This window comes from Bos javanicus, chromosome 10 (genome assembly GCF_032452875.1).
Source record: "Bos javanicus breed banteng chromosome 10, ARS-OSU_banteng_1.0, whole genome shotgun sequence".
NCBI lineage: Eukaryota > Metazoa > Chordata > Mammalia > Artiodactyla > Bovidae > Bos > Bos javanicus.
In genome coordinates, this window is record NC_083877.1 from 60,766,884 (window position 1) to 60,781,498 (window position 14,615).

At 39.5% G+C, this 14,615-nt stretch overlaps 1 protein-coding gene across 3 annotated transcripts in view; it reads left to right on the top strand.

Annotated features, from left to right (window-relative positions):
- Positions 1 to 14,345, top strand: part of SECISBP2L (SECIS binding protein 2 like) — a 60,135-nt gene extending 45,790 nt beyond the window's left edge. For all 3 annotated transcript variants that reach the window (XM_061428839.1, XM_061428840.1, XM_061428841.1), the window contains one exon: positions 10,090 to 14,345. In XM_061428839.1, coding sequence (XP_061284823.1) covers positions 10,090 to 10,772 — 683 coding nt within the window. In that variant the 3' untranslated portion in view covers positions 10,773 to 14,345. The remainder of the gene's footprint in view (positions 1 to 10,089) is intronic.
- Positions 14,346 to 14,615: the final 270 nt, after the last annotated feature.

Sequence of the window (14,615 nt, forward strand, 5' to 3'; positions counted from 1 at the left end):
TATCTATATTACAATGTGCCAGCTCTCAGAGATAAACTGTATGATAAATTCCTAAAGCTGTGGATTTAGGGAAATGACACTGATCTGGGCACATGATAAAAAGAACCTGTCAAAGACTTAGGAGATGTTTTCAAAAAGTACCAGATTTAAAGTGTTCAAAGTTTGAAGCCTTGATTTTTCCACACTCTGCCTGGGGCATTTAGCATAATTGACTAATTTCTGAGCGTCAGATTTGTCGTCAGTAAAATGAAGAGAGCTCATCTAGGTCCTATAAGATTTTATTCAAAACTAAAGTTCTCTAAACTAATGGTTGAATTCTAAGAAGAGTTATGATTATACTGTGGAACTGACACATTCAGGGGGTTAGGTCTGATAGACTGAGTGCCTGAAGAACTATGGATGAAGGTTCGTGACATTGTATAGGAGGCAGTGATCAAGACCATCCCCAAGAAAAACAAATGCAAAATGGTTGTCTGAGGAGGGCTTACAAATAACTGAGAAAAGAAGAGAAGCTGAAGGCAAAGGAGAAAAAGAAAGATATACCCACCTGAATACAGAGTTCCAAAGAAAAGCAAGGAGAGATAAGAAAGCCTTTTTCAGTGATCAATGCAAAGAAATAGAGGAAAACAATAGAATGGGAAGGACTAGAGATCTCTTCAGGAAAGTTAAGAGATACCAAGGGAACATTTCCTGCAAAGCTGGCACAATAAAGGACAGAAATGGTATGGACCTAACAGAAGCAGAATCTTCCTAACAGAAGCAGAATATTAAGAAAAGATGGCAAGAATATACAGAACTATACAAATAAGATCTTTATGACCCAGATAACCATGATGGTGTGATCACTCACTTAGAGCCAGAGACATCCTGGAATGCGAAGTCAAGTGGGCCTTAGGAAGCATCGCTATGAACAAAGCTAGTGGAGGTGATGGAATTCCTGCTGAGTTATTTTAGGTCCTAAAAAATGATGCTGTTAAAGCGCTATACTCAGTATGCCAGCAAATTTGGAAAACTCAGCAGTGGCCACAGGATTGAAAAAGGTCAGTTTTCATTCCAATCCCAAAGAAAGGTAATGCCAAAGAATGTTCAGACTACTGCATAATTGCACTCATCTCCCACGCTCGCAAAGTAATGCTCAAAATTCTGCAAGCCAGGTTTCAACAGTACGTGAACCAGGAACTTCCCAGATTTTCAAGCTGGATTTAGAAAAGGCAGAGAAGTCAGAGATCAAATTGCCAACATCCCTTGGATCGTAGAAAAAGCAGGAGAGTTCCAGAAAGACATCTTCTTCTGCTTTATTGACTACGCCAAAGTCTTTGACTGTGTGGATCACAACAAACTGGAAAATTCTTAAAGAGATGGGAATACCAGATCACCTGACCTGCCTCCTGAGAAATCAGTATACAGGTCAAGAAGCACCAGTTAGAACTGGACATGGAACAACAGACTGGTTCCAGATTGGGAAAGGAGTATGTCAAGGCTGTATATTGTCACCCTGCTTATTTAACTTATATGCAGAGCACAGCATGTGAAATGCTGGACTGGATGAAGCACAAGCTGGAATCAAGATTGCCAGGAAAAATATCAGTAACCGTACATATGCAGATGACACCACCCTTATGGCAGAAAGCAAAGAGGAACTAAAGAGCCTCTTGATGAAAGTGAAAGAGGAGAATGAAAAAGCTGGCTTAAAACTCAGCATTTGAAAAACGGACATCATAGCATCTGGTCCCATCACATGGCAAATAGATAGGGAAACAATGGAAACAGTGAGAGACTTTATTTTGGGGGGCTCCAAAATCACTGCAGATGGTGACTGCAGCCATGAAATTAAAAGATGCTTGCTTCTGGGAAGGAAAGCTATGACAAACCTAGTCAGCATGTTAAAAAGCAGAGATATTACTTTACCAACAAAGGTCCGTCTTGTCAAAGCTATGGATTTTCCAGTAGTCATATATGGATGTGAGAGTTGGACATGAAGAAAGCTGAGCACTGTGGTGAACTATGGTGTTAGAGAAGACTCTTGAGAGTCCCTTGGACTGTAAGGAGATCAAACCAGTCAGTCCTAAAGGAAATCAGCCCTGAATACTCATTGGAAGGACTGCTGCTGAAGTTCTAATACTTTGTCCACCTGATGCAAAGAACTGACTCTTTTCTTGAAAAGACCCTGATTCAGGGAAAAATTGAAGGCAGGAGGAGAAGAGGATGACAGAGGATGAGATGGTTGAATGACATCACCGATTCAATGGACATTGAGTTTGAGCAAGCTCTGGGAGTTGGTGATGGACAGGGAGGCCTGGCGTCCTGCAGTTCATGGGGTTGCAAAGAGTCGGACACAACTGAGCAACTGATTGAACTGAACTAAAGATTCTGGTGTATGATCTGATTTACCAGGATGCCAACAAAATGAGTGAAAATAATCATAAATAATTTGCTTTGAGAATAAAGCACAAAATTACTCTATTGGTATCAGATGTATTTGGCAACAGACATGAAACCCACTGATGTGGCCTCAAAAATTAGAATGTTTAATTATTTCACTGTGTTGTCAAGATCTCTAGCTCTGTCCTTCTTTCTCTTTTTCCATTTTCAGTCTGGGACTTCTTCTTCTTGTGCTTCTCATCTCATATCCATAAACAGCTGCATTCGCCCTGGTCATCACAACAGTAGTCAAAAAGCAGAATGTTCAGGCAGTGGGCTCTTCTTATCAGTGAAGGAAACAGTTTTCAGAAGGCTTCACTTTTTGTTTCATTTGGCCAGAGCCAATCACGTCACTGCTTTTAGCTGCAAGGGAGATGTCGGGAAGAGATTATTTGGCAAGGAAGAATGGGATAGTTGTGATAGTCTGAGAACAATTTTAATTCCTCCTGTGGGACTGAGCTCAAGTCCATCCCAAGTTTGGGGGCTCTGTTAGGCAGGAGGAAAATGGGGAATGACTGTTGGGTAGACAACAAATAGTATCTTCCATGCCATCCTTGTGTAAGATTTTGAAAAATTTTTTGTGATTTCCACAGTTTAAAGAAAAAGCGAAGCTGGGAAAGGATTGCTAAAGACTGGTAGAGTGGAAAGGCTCCTGTCACCGCCTCGTGTTACTGTTCTTTGTGTGCACCTTAATTGTTTTGTTTGCTTGTGTTTTCCTTCCACCTGAGCTGAGTCTCGGTTCTGTCATACTTCCGTGAGACAGTTTCTAACATAAATCCCAATTAAACTAAGTTTTTTGAGATAGAAATTTGGCACATAATGGGCACTTTACATATAATAATAATAGCTCACTTACTGAATTCTTACGAGGCACTTTTTTTAACTCTTCGTGTTTATTAAGACATTTAATCTTCTGAGTAGTCCTTGGAGATAGGCTATCTTGTACAGCATTTTACAGATTAGAAAGCTAAAATGAAATGAGGTAAATAACTTGCCATTGTCACACAGCTCATAAGTTTCAGTGTAAAACCTATATTCTTAGCCAATGTGATGTAAATTTCCTGTCTGTTGAATGAATTCTCAGTAGGACCATACAGTAGGTTTTCAATAACTACTTATAAGGGAGGACTACTTCTGTCTGTCTTGAGTTTCCAGCTCATTCTCTGCCACCACACCTTATTCTGTTGGCTCTTGAAGTGACTTGGTGTTCCTTTACTGTATACAGTCTAAAGATGGATGCCTTCCCTCTGTGTACTAACTGAAGGGAGAAATATACATACCTCATCCTCTGACAAAGCCAATAATGATTTGAAAGTTGAAAAGGCACTTTCACAAAGAACCAGATAACAAAACAGAAAGCACTGAGGGGTTCATAAGCAAAAGAACAGCTGTATTGAATATGTTCTTCTAAAATAAGCAATTTAGAAGCAGGTTCGCTTTGGATCAATAATATTTTCTGGTTTGTTAAGATCTTTGACTCTGCCTTTAAAATGCTGCCTAATCCCTTCTTTAAAAGTGGACTTCCAGATGTGCTGTTCTGGCTTTAGACTGCCTATATTTTTCCCTCCCTCCTACCCACCAACTCCTCATCCAAAGAGGGCATTTTCATACTTGCTTGTCATGTGTTTGTGTGCTCATAAGTTATTGATCAGGCTTCACCTGTTACTCTGAGGTGGCAGCCTGGGCCCTCCCCTGCATATGTGAACTCAGTGGCTCTTTGATCATTGTGATAAGTCTCTTGATGGCTAATCACAGAGTCCCTTGTCTCTGCTTCCAAGGTCATATTTCCTTTTCCTTTCCAAAGGACTCATCTGGCTTTCAGCTTACCTACCTAGTAGCAGAATGCCCAAGATAGAACCTAGAGAAAGATCAGCCCTACTCAGTCTTAACGACCTCCTTTCTTTCTCCTGTTTCTTTGGCTCACTGTCAGGGGAGAGGTGAGGCTTTTTCTGAGACCCCATGTGAATTCTTACAGTGCTTTTGAAAGAGGTAAATAAGTGTTGGAAGGAAATATAAATGTGTACCTAAATTTTGTAATTTTTTTTTACTTTTTAAAGCAATTTTCTGCATAATTAACTGTATATGTGAAATTTTCATTTATTGTAAGGCTTATTTTCCCAGCACACACTGCATGCTAACCTAGGAACACAGAGATGGATGGGAATGAGGAGGGAGGAGGGGTAGAACAGCAAACACAGAACAAATGCATTTGAACCAGATATGCAGGAAGTGCTTTGCGACTTCAAGTTAGTGACCGTCTTTCCTAGGAAAGGCAGGAAAGGCTTTACCAAACCAATGACATTCAAGAGTGGTTATCAGAGCTGAGTAGGACTCTGAAGGGGAAAGGAGGAAAGCACATGTCATACAGAAAGCACAGCTTGTGCAAAGCCAAGCATAGTAAATAGAAAGGGTGTGACTTCTGTGAGCAGTGAAAATTCAAAATGACCTTGACCTGGAATGCATGACAGAGGGTTAAAATGAATGGGACCAGAAGGAAGATTATGAAGGGGCTTGGTTATATACTAAATTAAGGAGTTTGGATTACTAAGGTAATAAAAAGCCAGTTAATGATGTGGTCAGTTCACAAAGCCGATTAGAAGGATACTGTAGATGTACAGCAAGGTAAAGAAGGCTTGAATTAAGGCAGTAGTGACCAAATTTAGTAGTTTTTGAGCTCTGAGTGACATGGTATAGTTATGAGTTCAGTGGAGAAAGAGAATTAAGGATTACAGTAAGGTTTCTTCGGGAGAAGGCAGTGGCACCCCACTCCAGTACTTTTGCCTGGAAAATCCCATGGATGGAGAAGCCTGGTGGGCTGCAGTCCATGGGGTCGCTAAGAGTCAGACATGACTGAGCAACTTTACTTTCACTTTTCACTTTCATGCATTGGAGAAGGAAATGGCAACCCACTCCAGTGTTCTTGCCTGGAGAATCCCAGGGATGGGGGAACCTGGTGGGCTACTGTCTATGGGGTCACACAGAGTCAGACACGACTGAAGTGACTTAGCAGCAGTAGGGTTTCTTCTGCTTTGAGTCTGAAAATGATGTTAACTGAGAATGAGAATAAAGGAGGGGCGCTAAATTTTTTGTCATGAGGCAGGAATGCAAGTAGAGAGACCTGTTATACACTTGAAGTAACTGCAGGAAAGAAAGATTTTTTCCCTAAACCACGTGCCCTAACTTCAGGTGGCCAAAATATGGTATATAGGGACAGAGGATGAGATAGTTGGATGGCATCACCAACTCAATGGACATGAGTTTAGGTAAACTCTGGGAGTTGGTGATGGACAGGGAGGCCTGGCATGCTGCAGTTCATGGGGTCGCAAAGAGTCGGACACAACTGAGCAACATGTAATTGATAGGTGGCAATCAAGTATATTTGTATGAATAGACTTGCTTTATCATTACAGTTTGATCATTATGCCTATAAAATGAACATACCAGCTACAATGCAAATAGAAGGAAATTTTTATTTTTTAAGAAAACGCAAAAATAAGTAAGTGGGACTACACCAAATCAAACAGCTCTCTGCAGCAAAGGAAATCATCAACAAAATGAAAAGGCAACCTGTGGAATAGGAGAAAATATTTGCAAATCATATATCTGCTGAGGGGTTAATATCCAAAATATACAAAGAACTCATACAGCTCAATAGCAAAGAACAATCAGATTTAAGAGTGGGCAGAGGATCTGAATAGACATTTTTCCAAATAAAGACCAGTAGGTGCATGAAAAGATGCTTAACATCACCAGTCATCAGAGAAATCCCAAACAAATCCACAATGAAACATCTCCTCACAACTTGTTAAAATGGCTGTTGTCAAAATGGCTGCTGCTGCTGCTGCTAAGTCGCCTCAGTCGTGTCCAACTCTGTGCAACCCCATAGACGGCAGCCCACCAGGCTCCCCCGTCCCTGGGATTCTCCAGGCAAGAACACTGGTGTGGGTAGCCGTTTCCTTCTCCAATGCATGAAAGGGAAAAGTGAAAGTAAAGTCACTCAGTCGTGTCTGACTCTTAGCGACCCTATGGACTGCAGCCTTCCAGGCTCCTCCGTCCATGGATTTTCCAAGCAAGAATACTGGAGTGGGGTGCCATTGCCTTCTCCGGTCAAAATGGCAATAAATAACAAATGTTTGCAAGGATGTGGAGCAAAGGGAACCCTTGTACACTCTTGGTCAGAATGAAAGTTGGTGCAGCCACTAAGGAAGACAATATGGAGGTTCCTCAAAATATGCAGATGAGAACTATCATATGATCTAGCACTTCTACTTCCAGGTATTTCCCTGAAGAAAACAAAAACATTAGCTCAAAAAGAGGTATTCACCTCCATGTTTATTACAGAGTTATTTATAGTAACTAAAATATGGAAGCAACTTAAGTGTCCATCGATAATTAAAGAGATAAAGAAGATCAGTAAATAAAGAAGATGTGTGTGGGGGTGTGGGTGTGTGCCACATACATTGGAATATTCAGTTCAGTTCAGTCGCTCAGTCGTGTCCGACTCTTTGCGACCCCATGAATCGCAGCACGCCAGGCCTCCCTGTCCATCACCAACTCCCGGAGTTCACCCAGACTCACGTCCATCGAGTCAGTGATGCCATCCAGCCATCTCATCCTCTGTCGTCCCCTTCTCCTCCTGCCCCCAATCCCTCCCAGCATCAGAGTCTTTTCCAATGAGTCAACTCTTCGCATGAGGTGGCCAAAGTACTGGAGTTTCAGCTTTAGCATCATTCCTTCCAAAGAAATCCCAGGGCTGAGCTCCTTCAGAATGGACTGGTTGGATCTCCTTGCAGTCCAAGGGACTCTCAAGAGTCTTCTCCAACACCACAGTTCAAAAGCTTCAATTCTTCGGCGCTCAGCCTTCTTCACAGTCCAACTCTCACATCCATACATGACCACAGGAAAAACCATAGCCTTGACTAGACGAACCTTTGTTGGCAAAGTAATGTCTCTCCTTTTGAATATGCTATCTAGGTTGGTCATAACTTTCCTTTCAAGGAGTAAGCATCTTTTAATTTCATGGCTGCAGTCACCATCTGCAGTGATTTTGGAGCCCAAAAAAGTAAAGTCTGACACTGTTTCCACTGTTTGCCCATCTATTTCCCATGAAGAGATGGGACCGGATGCCATAAACTTTGTTTTCTGAATGTTGAGCTTTAAGCCAACTTTTTCACTCTCCTCTTTCAGTTTCATCAAGAGGCTTTTGAGTTCCTCTTCACTTTCTGCCATAAGGGTGGTGTCATCTGCATATCTGAGATTATTGATATTTCTCCTGGCAATCTTGATTCCAGCTTGTGTTTCTTCCAGTCCAGCATTTCTCATGATGTGCTCTGCCTATAAGTTAAATAAACAGGGTGACAATATACAGCCTTGACGTACTCCTTTTCCTATTTGGAACCAGTCTGTTGTTCCATGTCCAGTTCTAACTGTTGCTTCCTGATCTGCATACAAATTTCTCAAGAGGCAGATCAGGTAGTCTAGTATTCCCATCTCTTTCAGAATTTTCCACAGTTTATTGTGATCCACACAGTCAGGGGCTTTGGCATAGTCATTAAAGCAGAAATAAATGTTTTTCTGGAACTCTCTTGCTTTTTCCATGATCCAGCAGATATTGGCAATTTGAACTCTGGTTCCTCTGCCTTTTCTAAAACCAGCTTGAACATCAGGAAGTTCACAGTTCACATATTGCTGAAGCCTGGCTTGGAGAATTTTGAGCATTACTTTACTAGCGTGTGAGATGAGTGCAATTGTGCAGTAGTTTGAGCATTGTTTGGCATTGCCTTTCTTTGGGATTGGAATGAAAACTGACCTTTTCCAGTCCTGTGGCCACTGCTGAGTTTTCCAAATTTGCTGGCATATTGAGTGTAGCACTTTCACAGCATCATCTTTCAGGATTTGAAATAGCTCACCTGGAATTCCATCACCTCCACTAGCTTTGTTCGTAGTGATGTTTTCTAAGGCCCACTTGACTTCACATTCCAGGATATCTGGCTGTAGGTCAGTGATCATACCATCGTGGTTATCTGGGTCATGAAGATCTTTTTTGTACAGTTCTTCTGTGTATTCTTGCCATCTCTTCTTAATATCTTCTGCTTCTGTTAGGTCCATACCATTTCTGTCCTTTATCGAGCCCATCTTTGTATGAAATGTTCCTCTGGCATCTCTGATTTTCTTGAAGAGATCTCTAGTCTTTCCCATTCTGTTGTTTTCTTCTATTTCTTTGCATTGATTGCTGAAGAAGGCTTTCTTATCTCTTCTTGCTATTCTTTGGAACTCTGCATTCAGATGTTTATATCTTTCCTTTTCTCCTTTGCTTTTCGCTTCTCTTCTTTTCACAGCTATTTGTAAGGCCTTCCCAGACAGCCATTTTGCTTTTTTGCATTTCTTTTCCATGGCGATGGTCTTGATCCCTGTCTCCTGCACAATGTCACGAACCTCATTGCATAGAGCCATTAAAAATAATGAAATCTTGCCATTTATGATAACAAGGATGAGCCTTGAGGGCATTAGTGAAATAAGTCAGAGAAAGACAGACACCGTATGATTTCATTTTTATGTGGAATCTTGAAAAAGAAATCCCCCAAGCCCATAGATAGAACAGATTGGTGGTTGCCAGAAGCATGAAGACTAGGGGTGGGTGAAATGGATGAAGGAGGTTAAAAAATTACCACCTTCCAGTTATAAATAAGGCACGGGTATCTAATGTACAGCATTGTGACTATAATAATAATATTGGACTGCATATTTGAAGGTTGCTAAGAGGGTAGATCTTAAGGAGAGAAATAATTCCGAATGGGGATGGGTGTTAACTAGACTTCTTGTGGTGATCATTTCTCAGTATGTGCAAATACTGAATCATTATGTTGTGCACCTGAAGCTGTTATGTATAATGTCAGTTATATCTCAGTGATAAAAAATTAAATGGAAAAAGTAAAACTCACAAAAAGTATGTGCGAGAGTTGCTCTTCATCTCCTGATTCCTAGTACATTTTTGCTGTAAACTGACTACTGTTGTTAAAAATAATACAGACTGTCACCACTGTATTGTATAGTAACATTATTTTTTTGGCTCCAGGGTCACTTGGTAAGCCAAGCAACATACATATATTATAAAACACATTTTCACAAATGTTAGAAATGCGTGCATGGCCTCTTTGCTATAAATGGAAACACAGGTTCCGTTACAGGCCAAGAGACAGCTTTGAGATAACTTGCTAAACGAGCACAATGTAAACCTGTCAGAACTCTTTCTTTCTTTTCTTTTTTTCATCAGAGCCTTTCTAATGGGCGTTTTGGCTCTGCCATCTGTGACTTGTGGATCCTTGATCCCAGGACACTTCAGGGCCAAAAAACGTTAGGCAGTTCATTGATTTTTGTGAATACATGAGAGTCAATGAGCTTCTAGTACTATTGGATCTTCTGCATTCTGAAGTATTAATATACTTATTTTGGCCTTTTTGTTGCTTTATGTTAAATGTACTGATTTAAAGAAATATTTTTGAGAGCTGTTTTCCATTTACAACATTTAAACTAGTACTAGAATAAGCTAAGTTTTTAGTTTGTTCAGTTAGTGAGCCAACAGATTTCTGTAGCCTATTCTTCTACTTCTGAAAGTTGCATGATTCTGAAACTGTTCTGATTTTTAAAAAATCTGTTTGATATTTGCAGAAACAAATTGGAGAAACATGGTGGAAACTTCCGATGGGCTGGAAACATCAGAAAACGAGAGAGAAGTTTCTTGTAAGCATAGCACATCTGAAAAACCCAATAAACTTCCATTTGACACAGCCCCTGTTGGTAAGCAGGCGTCATTAGTGACTGCAGGCAGTACTACCTCAGCTACAAACCCTGGAAAATCAGCAGTGGGCGATAAAGAGGAGGTGAAGCCCGATGACCTGGAATGGGCCTCACAGCAGAGTACAGAGACTGGCTCTTTGGATGGCAGCTGCCGGGATCTTCTGAATTCTTCCATCACCAGCACCACCAGCACTCTTGTACCTGGCATGCTTGAAGAAGAGGACGATGAGGAGGAGGAGGAGGAGGAAGATTATGCTCATGAACCCATATCTGTAGAAGTACAGCTCAATAGTAGAATTGAGTCTTGGGTCTCTGAGACCCAGAGAACGATGGAAACTCTTCAGCTTGGAAAAACCCTTAATGGTTCTGAGGAAGATAATGCAGAGCAAAGTGGGGAAGAGGAAGCAGAAGCGGCTGAGGTGCTAGAGCCAGGGATGGATAGCGAGGCCTGGACTACTGATCACCAAGCAAGCCAGGAACAGCAGAAGCCCAGCAACTGCAGCTCGCTGAACAAGGAGCACTCTGATTCTAATTATACACCCCCAAATCTATAACTCAGGAAATGTCAGCTGTCTGTCTCAAACTACATAAGGGTTACAGCCATTATAAATCTTTCATGCTTCATCTCAACATTTTGCACTGTCTAGTATTTAATATATGTATTTAATTCCTGACAAATATTTTTTAGCTTTCTTTTACTTGTTTTGTGATCCATAGCCTAACTGATACTTAGCATCTGTGTCTTTCTAAGAACTGTGTGGAAAATTCAGAATTGTTTCAGCCTTTTTATGGACAATAATGATTTTAAAAGAAGACCAGGTTTTAAAGAAAGTAATTTTAAAATGCCTATTTAGTCATTTTGAAAGCTACAGATCGAGGTTCTAAGGACAGGAGCAATTACCAATGTTTGCTTCAAGACTACACCTCCTATACTCTTAACTGTCTGACCAAAAAGTTGTTTGGGTTTCTTTAAAATAAAAGAAACCTGGAGGTAGAGTTAGAAAACTTAAAAAATGGCTGAGGGTAACTAAGTTCACAGTGATTTGTGTTAAAAATTGATGCAACTTGTATTCAGTCCACAAATGCTCATTTCAGTAGTCACTGATCATTATAATTGATTAAAGTTGGTTAGCTAAGTAGAGCCTCCAATACTTGGGCTGGCAAGGGAACCACCATGACAGATGAGAGCTGGCCTTATTTGTGCAAAGTGATAGGTGTTTAAATAGTGAGAAGTTGCCCATTAGAGGGCCTTCTGGTTTCTGGTTCACATTTGCTTCTTAATTACCTCAGGAATGCTCTTGTACATAGTTGTATTTGCATAAAATTAGGCAAATTTTGACAGGTGAATAACTGTAACCGGTTGTATGACTACAGCACTTACATGTAAATTATCCAGAAACAAAGTCTTACACTAGTGTGTTCTCTTGCATGCTTCTGACTTGGGATTCTCTGGACTTCAGATATGGATTTGATTGGGTATTCAGACTTGTCCAGAGTGAAAAATCATTGCACCTTTTAAGAAAACTACTTTGTCCCTAACCTTGAGCACCTGCTACATAACACTGACCATAGTTACTGATGGGAGTCAGGGAAAGAAACTGTATGCAGTTGTAACATGTATCCTGATAATCAAGGCTTGGAAGAAGTTTTGAAGAAAAGAGAAAGTTGTTCTAATTGTGCTGAAACTGTTAGATTTTAGAGTTTGCAGGTAGGCGCAGGTATTAATTCTAGATCATTGTTTATCTCTGCCCTTCTTCTGGGATGTTTAAACTCTTGGGAGAAATTAAAGTTAATGAGCTAAATGTTTTACTAATCAGTCACCACCTGGTAGTAACCTTTGCAAGTTTATGATGGTGGGAGAATTAGGAATTACCTTTTTTCTGTCTTCCCTCCAACCACCTCCAGTTGGCCAATTTGTGTGTGCGTGCACACATACACACAGACGCGTGCCAGCTTTACACTTTCAACTCCCATAAGCAGGCACAGAAGTGAAGAGGAAGGGGTGTTTTCCTTGTCCAGGTTTTATGGGGCAGAGAGCTTTGCCTCACCGAGGTGAATTGGGCAGATTCTTTACTGAAGCATTGGGACTACTGTTCTGGTATTGATGTTTTATAATCCTGGCATTTAATTACTGGTGAAACCAGATTCTTGGTTGATGACTGACTTGTTTGTGAATTGTGAAAGTTTATGAGCGTTGCTGTGTAGGAAATGTCAGTCTAACAACTTTATTAGTGTGCTAAAAGGGGACATTACTGTAGTGTCCTGTCTGAACTGTTTTTCAGCATAGACTTCTTAGGCACAAAGTGTCCAGTACTTAAAGAAATGTAGCATGTAAGGAATGAAGCCTCTCAAGTGGTAATCATGGATTTATATGTGGCAGATCTTTGTGTCTCTGTACATTTGGAAGTGTTCATTGATTTAAAGAAATGATAGAGATTTTGAATTACTGACAGTCTTAAAAGTAAATTGAAAACTTTTCATACTTTTTAATGGTGTAAATTTCCTTTGCTTGGTGTCAGTGATTCAGATAACTCTTGATCTTAAAATAATGAATGGCTTTTCAAAGGTTTCTTATATTTTATACCTCTACTGAATGAGAATTGTCATTTTAGATTTTTGACATTTGTATCAAAAGGGAAGTTGAGGAAATCTTCAGAACACCAGTAGCTTTGAATTTTGCTATAGCCTTCAGAAGTGTTCAATTATGTGTTTGATAAATGCTCTTGCATGTGCAGGATCTTCTGCCAGCAAAGCAAACCAAGGGACCACAGCGTTTTTTATATGAGACAGTTGACCTCTACAGGACAACCCAAAATTTATTAAAGGAAATGCTACTATGTAGGATGTATGCTTAAGTAATTATTGATAATGTCTTTATAATTCATTTCCTTTAGATAAATTCTGGCATGTATGTATATTGTATGCAGGCGGAGGTGTGAAATTAGGAAAGGATTTTTTTCTGGATCTGGGTGAGTGGCTCTTTGGAGATCTAGAGAGATCTAATGGTAAGAGTAAGGGTTTATCATCACAAGAAATAAAAAACGTAGTGATTTTTTTCTTCGTGTGTAGAGATTGTTTTACTGGCAATAATTGATATTAGATTTCTATTTCAGTACTTAAGTATATGAATTCAAGTATGAATTGCACTCCCACAATTAGATTTCTGCTTCAGTAGGTTTGTTTGCTGTGAAGATTACTTCTCAAAAGACAAAATGTTCATATTAGCTTAACTCTTGGTTTAAATATGTTTGTAAATGATGTAATATATTTCTTTTGACTAAAGATGGGGGGAAAAATGTGTGTTATACATTGAAAAGTTTTTAAAGGCTTTGACTGGAGGTCCTTTTTGCAGAGATGGTATTTTATATGCTTCCAGTATTTGGAAAAGAATTAGTCAAAAGGAATTCACATAGTTTAAATATTGAGAAATTAATATCCAAATAATGTACTTGCCTGATTTCTTAATAAGCTGGGGGAGGTGGGTGGGGTGGGAGTTACAGTGTGCAAATGAGTAGTGAACTCCACATTCATTTTTTCAACTCTAACATAAAACTGTCAATCCTAACACATTGTTACTTTAATATATGTATAAAGAAGTATTACTGTTTGTAAAGCTGCTGTTTGCTTAAAAATAAACCTGTCATTTAAGTATTTTCTGTATGTTGTGCCAACAAGGTAGAACATTAACTTGTCTGTTTACTTTTTTTTGGTTTTTAAAAATTTTTTGTGAAGTAATTTATTATCTTCCTCCTACCTTGTTCCTTCCAAACTTTACACACTTCCGGAATCAACCAAACTGTTTGCCTAATCTGAAATCTGAATCCTAATTAATGATAAAAATTTAAACTTTGTTGGCACATCACACTTTAAAAGGATTTGTATTATTTTGTAATTTAATTTCTAAATATACCACATGAATTTATAATTTAATGTCTTAATTGTAATGCTCTAATTAAAAGCTAGCAAAATTATTATGAATTATAACATGAAGGGATTTTCATCTTGTTCTTTTGCTGTATGAAGGATGATTGTTATATCACATTTTAGAGGGTAATAACAGCTTTTTTGCACTATGTAAATACTAGTGGAGATTCTTCTGTAACTAATAAAATGATTATTGAAATGTAGTCTTGTTGTTTCAGAATAGGTGCTTAAGGTATTATGACTTCCCCAATGTGTAGGATAGAGAAAATAATAAGAGTTCAGCTTATGGTATCCCTTAGTGCTCTCCTGGGTTAATCCACGAAGGTTATGAAATTTGCAAGACGAAGTCATTAGTAAAAATCTGTTTTGGATGATTAGTGTGATCTGTGTCATGGGTATAACAGTCTCGCCAGAGACCATCTTAGTGTTAGGAAAAGGCTCCTACAGATTCCATCTCCTTTATATGCTAATTA